Source organism: Syngnathus typhle, linkage group LG7 (assembly GCF_033458585.1).
Source record: "Syngnathus typhle isolate RoL2023-S1 ecotype Sweden linkage group LG7, RoL_Styp_1.0, whole genome shotgun sequence".
NCBI lineage: Eukaryota > Metazoa > Chordata > Actinopteri > Syngnathiformes > Syngnathidae > Syngnathus > Syngnathus typhle.
The window spans coordinates 14242744-14252849 of NC_083744.1; the positions used below are offsets into that span (position 1 = coordinate 14242744).

Here is a 10106-nt window from a genome sequence, read left to right on the forward strand (position 1 = left end):
TAACGACACAAAAAGACTACACAAAAAATACAAAAATAGACTTACTCGAACAGGATTTTTGCTGTTGATATCCATCCTGGGAAAGTGAAAGATGTCCCGGATTTGTATTGTGCCAAATTGCTGAAACAGTCAGTAAAATGTTTGCCACAAACTAACGCACGCTTTGGGAATTGTTTGGACATTTTTGTTGCATAAATAAAGTCCAACTAAAAGCCTTTCTGTGGCTCGAATGTGTTTGTTGTCCTTTGTACACTTTGGTTCGGTGCACTTCCTCTCTTGCAGTACCTGCGTTAGAACGTGGATGGGTTCAAAGTTCGCGCTGTGTTAGTGACGTCTAAATGAGAAAGAGGTGCGGTTAGTGACGTATGAAACCAATCTACCTAACGGTCCATTTGAGAGTGCTCTTTTGACACAGCCATAGGCGAGGGAAACGTGGGGCTTTTTTCTACAACTTGGCTGGGGGATGCATAATTATGCTAATTAAAAAATAAATAAATCAAGTTTTATGTGTTGTGAATGTCATACATTTTTAACACAATGCATGCACATTGATTTTCCCAATCCTGTCAGAATTCATAATAAAATTAAATTAGTATTGAAAAAAAAAATAGTATTGGAAAAACTGAACTTGCAATGTTTTCAGGTATCTGTAAAAAAGGTGACGCCAAATATGCCGTTTTCTGTGAGAACATAAAAAAAAAGTCATAAAATGAATGGTGCCTAAATTGTCTTGGGGGCGTGCGTGAGAATTTTTTTTTTTTTCTTCTTCCAGAGAGTAAACCTTTCCGCTCTCCCGGCGTGAAATATGATTCGAGTTAAGAGGCTCCACAGCAGCAGAAGCTGAGGAGCAGCTCAGCGGGCGTTTTCTCTCTCGCTCTCTCCACACTTCGCCACGCCGCACAGCACAGCGCGGCAGCGCAGCACCTTATACGGCTCGGTGGGACACGTACGGACGCAGCCTTCCTCCCGAGGCACAGTCAGGGGCGACCCTCAGGCTCAGATCAGCCACGATGCCCCACTGCTGAGAAGACGAGCAGCCTCGGTCCCACTCTAACATGGGGAGCCCCGGCGGCAACGACAGCGTCCCCCAGAACAGCTCGGACCCGTTCGCGCGTGACGAGGAGGTTGCCCAAATGGAGATCTTGGTGCTGAGCATCACCTTCGTGGTGGCCGTGGTGGGTAACGTCAGTGTCCTGCTGGCCATGCACAGCACCAAGAGGAAGATGTCGCGCGTGCACCTCTTCATCCGCCACTTGAGCTTCGCCGACCTGGTGGTGGCTTTCTTCCAGGTGCTGCCCCAGCTGTGCTGGGACATCACCTTCCGCTTCTACGGGCCGGACTTTCTGTGCCGGATCGTCAAGCACTTGCAGGTGACCGGCATGTTCGCGTCCACGTACATGATGGTGATGATGACGGTGGACCGCTACATCGCCATCTGCCACCCGCTCAAGACGCTCCAGCAGCCCACGCGGCGCTCGTGCGTGATGATCGTATCGACGTGGACGTGCAGCCTGGTGCTGAGCGTGCCACAGATGTTCATCTTCTCGCTGAGCGAGATCCAAAACGGCACCGGCGTCATGGACTGCTGGGCGTACTTTATCGAGCCGTGGGGCGCCCGCGCCTACATCACCTGGATCACCGTGGGCATCTTCCTGGTGCCCGTGGTCATCCTGGTGGTGTGCTACGGCTTTATCTGCCACAGCATCTGGAAGAACATCAAGTACAAGAAGAGGAAGAGCGGAGGCAACAAGGACGGGCTGATCGGCAAGAACTCGGTGAGCAGCATCACCACCATCTCCAGAGCCAAGCTGAGGACCGTCAAGATGACCTTTGTCATCGTCCTGGCTTACGTCGTGTGTTGGGCGCCCTTCTTCACCGTGCAGATGTGGTCTGTGTGGGACGACAAGCTCCAGTTCACCGGTGAGCGTGGAACATTTAATGGCTACTTCGCGTGGGAATCGAGTTTAGCTCTCCGCGGGCGTTCAAGCCGAGCTCGCGTTCGTTTACGCACGACTTTTACGCGCGTGTTTTGGGTTTAGCAAAGAGAATACCAACCAACGCCGCAAAGCGTTTTTTTGTCAGACGATTTGAAACGACAATGGACAAATTACACAACTGTACAAATTAAGCCAGTACTTATCAATTATTTTCTATTTACCCAACTCAGGACAAATAAAAGTATCCCCGCCCACCACCACGACTATACTGTGAATAATAATAATAATATTCTCTTCACAATTATCATAAGTATGCCTCTGGATAACCTAATATTTTTAATAACATTAAAAAAAACGTACACCGAATTATTAACATTATTTTTAGATTCTCCCACCTTCCTTTTCATCCCTTAAAAAAATGTGCCTATGTGCTATATGAGCGGCATTCTTGGTACCGACCCCCCCCAAATACACATCCCTGCACACATTCTGACACCAAAGTGCCACTACCAACTAGTAGACATGTTGTAGCCTGTTACACTTTATTAAGGAAAAAAATAATAATAATAAGCACGATCCCTGGGCTCAGTCGTTCCCCCAAGAGAGGATCGCCTCACTATTTGAGAACGACTAAATTAGGCTAATGGTGGATCAACAGTGCGGGTCAAATTACAAGTGTAAACATGATGTAAACTCCACCAGCTTCATGTTGTGCGTAGCTAAATATGCGGTTGTGATTGCGCTCACATTTCACCAGCACATAAATTCGACTCAGCCAAGCCAATCAAGTGGTCGTCTCTCTCTCTTTCTCTCTCCCCGTAGATTCCGAGAACACGGCGGTGACGCTGACGGCGCTGCTGGCCAGCCTGAACAGCTGCTGCAACCCCTGGATCTACATGATCTTCAGCGGCCACCTCCTGCAAGACTTTATGCACTGCCTGCCCTGCTGCCAGCGGCTCAAGGCCGACTTCCGCAAAGAGGATTCGGAGAGCAGCCTGCGCAGGACCACTCTGCTCTCCAAGGCCACCAACCGCAGCCCCACCGGAAGCTCGGCCAACTGTCGCGAGCTGGACAACTACCCCAAAATCTCCGCTCAGGCTGAATAACAGCGCTGCCCGGCAACGGTTTACTGTGGAATGGAAAATGGAAGGTACGCAAACAGTCCAAGCACATCCAACCAACCGGCCGGCGCGAGTGGATACGAAGACACTCTAAAAATGATGTTTCAGCTGGATTGTGTCTGCTTACATTTGTTTCAAAGGCCGGCGGGGATTTTGGAGGCGATGGAGAGGAAACAATGCAAAAAGCCAGACTGATGACAAATGTACCATAGCGACGTGTTTGACATTGTTCCGTTGAATCTTGTTGTCTAATACGAAAGTTGGCACGGGCGTGTTCGAAAGCGGCGGATTCGCCTCGGCCCAAATTGGCATCATGCCGTCAAAAGAAACGATTGTACGTCGTGTGAATGCCGAGAGTTGTCGAGCCCTGACAAGAATCGGGAAAATTGCGTCGAATTGAAACGGCCAGCCAAAAGATGCGAGCGGAGAGGATCATAAAGCATCAACGCCAACTTTCTTGCAACTGTAAAATGAATTCAACACAAGCAAAGTCCAACAATTAACAAACTGGCACTCGCACTTTACACAAACGGGATTACGTCGACGACATGGGTTAGCGGCTCTATTGGAAAAGAAGTAAAAATATACTTTCAGTATCACGTTACACCAAACCAGAACATCTCAAACAAGGATGAGTGAATTCAACCTAACAGCAACATCAAGATTGCACCAGATGTCGCCCAAAAATTCTTTAGTTGTTTAAAAAAAAGAAAAAAAAGAAAATGATGCATTTTTGCTGTTGCGATTTTTGTCTTGCTTTGGCATGATTTTTCATTATCGTGGATTTGTTTTTAAATGAGATTAAGAAAAAATGTGTGATGGTGTTTGGGCAATGGCAATGATGTCATGGCACTGCCTTGGGGCGCTCACAGATTGCTTTATTTGGCCATTTAGCATCTCACTGGATTCTCACGGAACCATCGCGTGTTGTGCTTTCTTCACCATCCCAACTTGGCTTTCCGTCATTAGAGCTCGGAGCAGTGCAGGACAACTCGAACCCCTTCCTTCCCGTCAAAGTGTTTACAAAGAAAAAAAAGAAAAGAACCTTTGGACCATACGGCGAAAACGACGCCACGTCATCCTTCTTAATAATCAGCCATCTTTGAAGTTCATTTTTTCCTCTTCGAGTGGAAGAAATCCTTTAACTGATCCGCTTTTGATTTTCAGAGTTTTTTATGTTTGCTTGAAGTCCTGTTTCATGTTGCGTCAGGGTGGGGGGTCCTCGTTTGCGCAGGCTCCCGCCAAGGACGTTTCTCATCTGGCTTCCAGCGTCCGGCAGCCCCTTTGAAAACGTTGGCGATGGGATGCGCTGAGACGAGCTGCCAGTCGGAGGAGCCGGCCGGCACACCTCCTGACCCCCTTGCATCCCTCCCGCGGCCTCCTCACGCATTCCTCGCACACCACGTCAGCTTTATTCTCTTCTGGCATCCTGCGCTGATGACTGGTTGGGTACTGGGAAGGATGAGAGGGGGGGGGGGGGGTCAGGGAGGGTGCGGGCTTTGTTTGGGCTTCAGATGTACACAATTTCCTGCACATTCATGTGGAATGTAACACTGTAGATGTGATTAGCGCTTGGATACTTCAAAACGTGTGTACAGTACTGTGACAAAGTCAGCAAACCACAATCAGATGTATTCATTCATTTGTGATATTGTCATATTTGTGTTGCTTAATAAAAGCTTTCTATGGGATCAACTTGCATTAAAAAAAAAAAAGTTTGTTAAAATTAGAGTTGCTCCTGAAATAAAACTTTAGATTATAAGTGACCAAGGCTGTCGATATTTTAGGAATCGGGTAATCGATTGGATTAATTGATTAATTAGAGAAACTACTATTTGCGTGAAACTATTCGAAAAACTATATTCCCGATTAGTGTTTATTAACCTCTTTTTGTTTCGTGAACAACTAGTCAACCTAAAAGCAATGTCAGACAAAAAGACTTGACGGTGATGGTTTTCTACTTCTTACTTCAAAGTCAACCTTTTGTTCCAAAAAAGTTTGTAAATCAAAAACAGAAGTAGAAACCTACCAAAATAAGAGCAGCATTGGCGCTAAACTTTCCTTAACAGAAGCAACGTCTTCGCTCAGTAACCACGTGACGACGGTCAGACGGTTCCATCGTTGCCATGGCGACTTCATCAGTAGAGTTCACCTTTGTATAGGTCTTTACAAATTGGAACTCCGCAATGTTTTGTGTTGCAATATTTCTGCATCTCTTACATTTTGGGAAATGCAATGGAAAGCACTCAGTTGCTTTTCTATATTCCAACACGCTTGTTAGTTTGGTATACACTTGTTGCCTAGCAACAGCCCCCCCCCCTAACAGTATTCGCCAAAGCATTCATCAAGAAGCTTTACACGTCTTGATGACTTGACCTGTGGACAAGCAGCCGGTGTTGATTTCCAGCTTTGATGCTAAGCTCCAGCGGCTGCGCGCATACCGACAATCAGACCTCATTGGAGTGATTATCTTGGAAAAAAAATTTAAAAATAAGGAAGCAGACTCGTGATTGACTGTGCGCATACATTCATGTAGAATAAATCGATCGGGCGCTCACATGTTGAAAATTGCTTAAAATATTCAAAGTGATGCATTTACCCAAAGATACCTTTAGGAAGTCTCACTATGCCCGACTATCTTGTGCACGCTAGTTTCCGATTCCACTTCAAGGTAAATACACAGTATGAATACATCAGTAGTTATTATCATACACTGGCCACGGACTAAATTATTTTTCCTGCTATTTCCTTGCAGCGGATATAGGCGATGCAAAAACAAAGCGGCAAGAGCACCAAGTGAAGGTCATCTTGCAATAAATGAACCTTTTAGGATGCCGTCATGAAAATCCAAATACATGCATCCCAGCATGAAGATGACAACTGTTTTAAATGTAGCAATTGCAATTGAAACACATTGGTCCGTTTGTGGATTAAACATCTGTTGTCAATTTAGCCATTGGAGACAGTCACATTGAATTTACAAATCCCGTAATGAACATTTATTTACCGCAAAAACATCTGTAGCCTCTATTTGGCAGAGTTAATCCACAATATGTAGCCACCTGTTGCCATTCAAACAAGAGAATAAGCCTGAGCCCCATTTGCGCGTACATTGAAACAAAGCCATGATTGCTGGCTCAGGAAAATTTAGAGCGCAGCGCTCCAGAGCTTCAAGAAAGCCATGGGCTCCATATTGGAAACATCCCGCGTCTGCTAACTAGCATCGTGGCACATGGCTTTGCTGCAACCAATTTAACTCTGGCGGGTTGTGCAGTTCTCTCAGCCTTTCTGATCCTCATCATCTGGCGGCACAACACACAAGGCGAGAGACTGCATCGCACGAACGCCGCGGGGTAGCCCGACGGGAGACTCGCATTGGAGCTTTGGATGGAAAGCTAGCATTAGCGGGAAGCACGAGTCCTCAGTGAGAGATGTAAAACAATCACCAGGCCTGCTATCAGGGATCATGTGGCGGCTTGAGGCATTATGGGGGGGGGGGGGGGGGGGGGGTTGCTGTACTGTAAGCTTGATGGACATGTCTGGAATTCCCAGCCTAGCAGGCGCTCCGCATCTCGTTAGGCACGCTAGTCATTAAGAAGGCCAGGCTAACGTGATATGGGCTCAGGTCATCAGTCAACGTCTAGACTCAGCAAATAGCTCAAAAGTCGGCCGCGGAGCTCGTCCGCAGGGGAAATAACAGTGACGAGACGCTTAGAAAAATATACAAGGGAGCCATAATTGTGTTGCAGTTAAGCTAGGCTAGCTTAGTGGCCGTGGCATTTTCCGAACTTTTATAAAAACTTGTATAAAAAGCTTTTTTTATTTTTTTGTGCCCCTTGAATGACATCTTGCGGAAGAAGCACAATCAATCAGCCAATCCATCTCACTTTGTCCTCACCCGCCCGAGCGAGACGCCGTCGAGCTGAGTGAACGTGTCTCATTCCTCGCCGGCGGAGAGCTCCCTATTTGCTCGCTGAGTGTTTTCCTCTCCATCCCCCGGGGAGGGATGGAAGGCTTGAACAAAGAAGCACAATCGATCCAAAGTCAGTAAACAGCGTGTGAACACGAGCACGGCGCGTCTCGGGCAAATAACGACATCTTCTTCAGTAGCTTCACTCAAGAATTGAGCTGGAAGCAACCGAGGGAGGCGCCTTTGACATTAAAAAAATAATGAAAATACGGAAACCATGTTACACGCTTACACACATCCTCTCATCTTACAGACAGAACTGACAACAATTTATTTTAGGAATTGATTCAAATTCTTCTTTGTGGCAATCAGAGATTTCACTATTTTGGTGTCATTTAGTTCAACTTGCTAAACAATTTGGAAGTAAGAAAACTCGTTTAACATCATCATTTCTGATATAATTTTTAGTTTTTTTTAAAAACTGTATTGTTAATGTCGCTGAGCTCCGCCCAGACGAACGCAAGATTGCCGAGCGAGGCGTGGCAACAACAATCACGACAACAAGAGCACTCACAGGAAGTTCCTACAATTGCGGCCCCAGGTGGCACGCCTCGGCCACCCGCTCTTCATACATTCTGTTCTTTTCCTCAGACACGTGTTGGTTTCTTTTCTCTGAATAAGACTAATTGCTTCTGTGTAGTCGCTCCATGTGGAAGTCATTTTTTAGCAGATGAGGGTTGAATGTGCTGCTCCATGACATGCGCCAACCCCCCACCCCCCAACCGCCTTCCTTCCCAGCGATTGTTCTTGTCCTACGTTCCAAATAGCAGACATTTCTTTGTTATTCATGAACTCATTCACATAAGTCTTTGTTTTTGTTCCTTTACTCCACCGGCACACGCAAACCAAAACAAAGAACTGCAGCGAAACACACAGCAGTCAACAGAATAAAAGTAGAGAAAAGATTTTGCTAGCACGGTGACTCATCGAGTGAGAATAAGGGTAAAATTGTTACGGTGCGGGACCCAGAAGCAGAGCGACAAGGCACAATTGCACTCCAAGTCAGACTGTGCTCTCAAAGGAATACAAAGACAACTAAACAGGGCATGAAGAATCAACAAAGTCCTAAAAACAAAGTTGCACAGCAAAAACTAGGAGTACACAGAACAAAAAAACGTAGTCAGGAATGTTCCAGATTGCTAATGTTAGCAAAATGTCGCTATTACGCTCACTTGGGTTGATCGTGCTTTTTCTTTATAACGTTGTGTCAGTAGTGTCACTCTACACAAACAGAACCAAAAAAGGTGTCAGGGTTATCATTGTCAATAAAATATGCTTCACCTATTACGAAAGGTACCTAACAGTTTGTTCCGGAAGACTAACGTTAGCAAAATGTCGCTATTACGCTCAGATTGATTGTGCTTTATCCTGATAACGTTGCGTCAGTAGTGTCACTCACCTCTGTTGCCAAAGATTTCCCCGCTTCAAAGAAAACATAAAAGGGCATATATTAAAAAGTCGTATTAGCATCCCCAGCCTGGGGATGCTAAATTTCCTTAGAAGCTGAGCCACGATGATACTTGATATACGGGCTTGTGACCGTACGTTATGAAAGATTAAAAGTCACATCAAAACATAATCAATCACACATTTGCTTTGCCTTTGCTGTTTGATGTCACGCTGTGAGCAGATGAGAAATTCTCGGAAAGCGTCGTCTACGAATCAGGTGGGCCTCAGAAGAAAAGACAAGCGGGGGAGTTTGTTTATTTCAAAGTTCCTCATATAGGAAGTAGGTCGAAAAGGTAGACGTGTTGCTTCTAATTCAGCTCAACATTTCAAGGGAGGGGGAAGTAAAAGCAATTAGGGGTGCACCAAGGCTCTATTTTAGGGCCATTACCTTTAGCCATTAAGAACATGTTTATACGCGCCTGCAAGTGAGAGAAACCATGCAGCCTGTTTTGAAATAACATATTCTAGGACGCAATGCGTACACAGTATTAATCATAGTTAGTGTTTGTCTGGCAAATGTCTTTAGTTTTTGTTGAAACTTGTTGCGTAGGAGTGCTTCTCTAAGTGTTCTGCTTAGCCTTAAAATTTTATAAAATTATAATTAAATGCTCAATCTGACTTTTTGCCTGCTTGTGACCCAAATGAGGACGAGCTGGATAGAAATTTGAAGAATGGCTCAATTTTATCTGTGCAAAAGGTGATTTGGTTATTTGTTGGCAGGAGTACAATTTTGGCCAGCCCGTTGCCACACTTTTGTTACCATTACTCGATACATTTGTCAACATTTTCCAATAACGCTGGTTCTCTGTTGCTAGCTTTGCGTTTTCAACACACAGTTTATCCCATAGGAAATAATGGAAGCAGTATGATGGAGTTGACCACACTGACTAGATTTGATCTTTTTTAATTACACGACTAGAAAAAAGTTGAAATTTTATAAGTAAAATAATCGTGAATTTAAAATATAACGTAAAATTGCATCTTTTATGGTTGTAATACTACGGGAATAAAGTGATAATTTTATGAGGTGAAAAACAAAAAGTTAAAATAAGTGGTCCAGATAATGGACAAGTCAATAGTTTTAGCTAGTTTTGTAGTATTATTACGGATTTTAATTTTAGTTTAATTTTTGTTTTTTGTAAAACATTTATTCATAAATAATATTTATTTTAGTCTTATTATTTACAATGAATAAATGAGCCTATTACGTAAAGGTATTTACTGATAAAAATCCACAGGTGTACTTTGTATCAGACCGATTTCTTTGCAGTGCATAATTATAATATTTCCTGGTAACTGAGCACATCCACCAAAAAAATGAGGTCACAGATGCACCTGTTGCCTAGTAACCAAGCCTATGGTTAGCGTCCCTATATAGGTGATCATTAATCACAAGTTCACATAATGTGTGCAAAAAGAACCCTTTCAAAATAAGACACGCTCATTTCAGGCTCGTCACCCCTCGCTATCAAAGGCCGACAGGTTTAATCCATACCGCCTGCTTTGTTCAGGCATCTGGTAGCTGTTGATGTCTCAAATATGCAAATGAGCCAATACATATGAGGCTTATTATGCTGTGATTGAATTTAATGTCAAGACCAAAGTACCGGGCTGTCGGCTTTGTACGAC

At 44.6% G+C, this 10106-nt stretch overlaps 1 protein-coding gene across 2 annotated transcripts; it reads left to right on the plus strand.

The window, feature by feature from the left end:
- The first annotated feature begins 769 nt into the window (after positions 1 to 769).
- Positions 770 to 4753, plus strand: avpr1aa (arginine vasopressin receptor 1Aa). Of its 2 annotated transcripts, XM_061283948.1 has the most exons (3): positions 770 to 1175; positions 1290 to 1920; positions 2760 to 4753. In XM_061283948.1, the coding sequence occupies exons 1-3, from the start codon at positions 1056 to 1058 to the stop codon at positions 3041 to 3043; spliced, it is 1035 nt and encodes a 344-aa protein (XP_061139932.1). In that variant the 5' UTR covers positions 770 to 1055; the 3' UTR covers positions 3044 to 4753. The 2 variants fall into 2 exon arrangements, with proteins under 2 accessions (XP_061139932.1, XP_061139931.1); XM_061283947.1 differs by having other exon boundaries at positions 771 to 1920.
- The last annotated feature ends 5353 nt before the right edge of the window (positions 4754 to 10106 follow it).

Excerpts from the sequence above, each read along its gene's own strand:
- avpr1aa (XM_061283947.1), top strand. The coding sequence starts at position 1,056 with ATGGGGAGCCCCGGCGGCAACGACAGCGTCCCCCAGAACAGCTCGGAC. Across the intron at positions 1,921-2,759 it reads CGACAAGCTCCAGTTCACCG|ATTCCGAGAACACGGCGGTG; the intron begins GTGAGCGTGGAA and ends CTCTCCCCGTAG.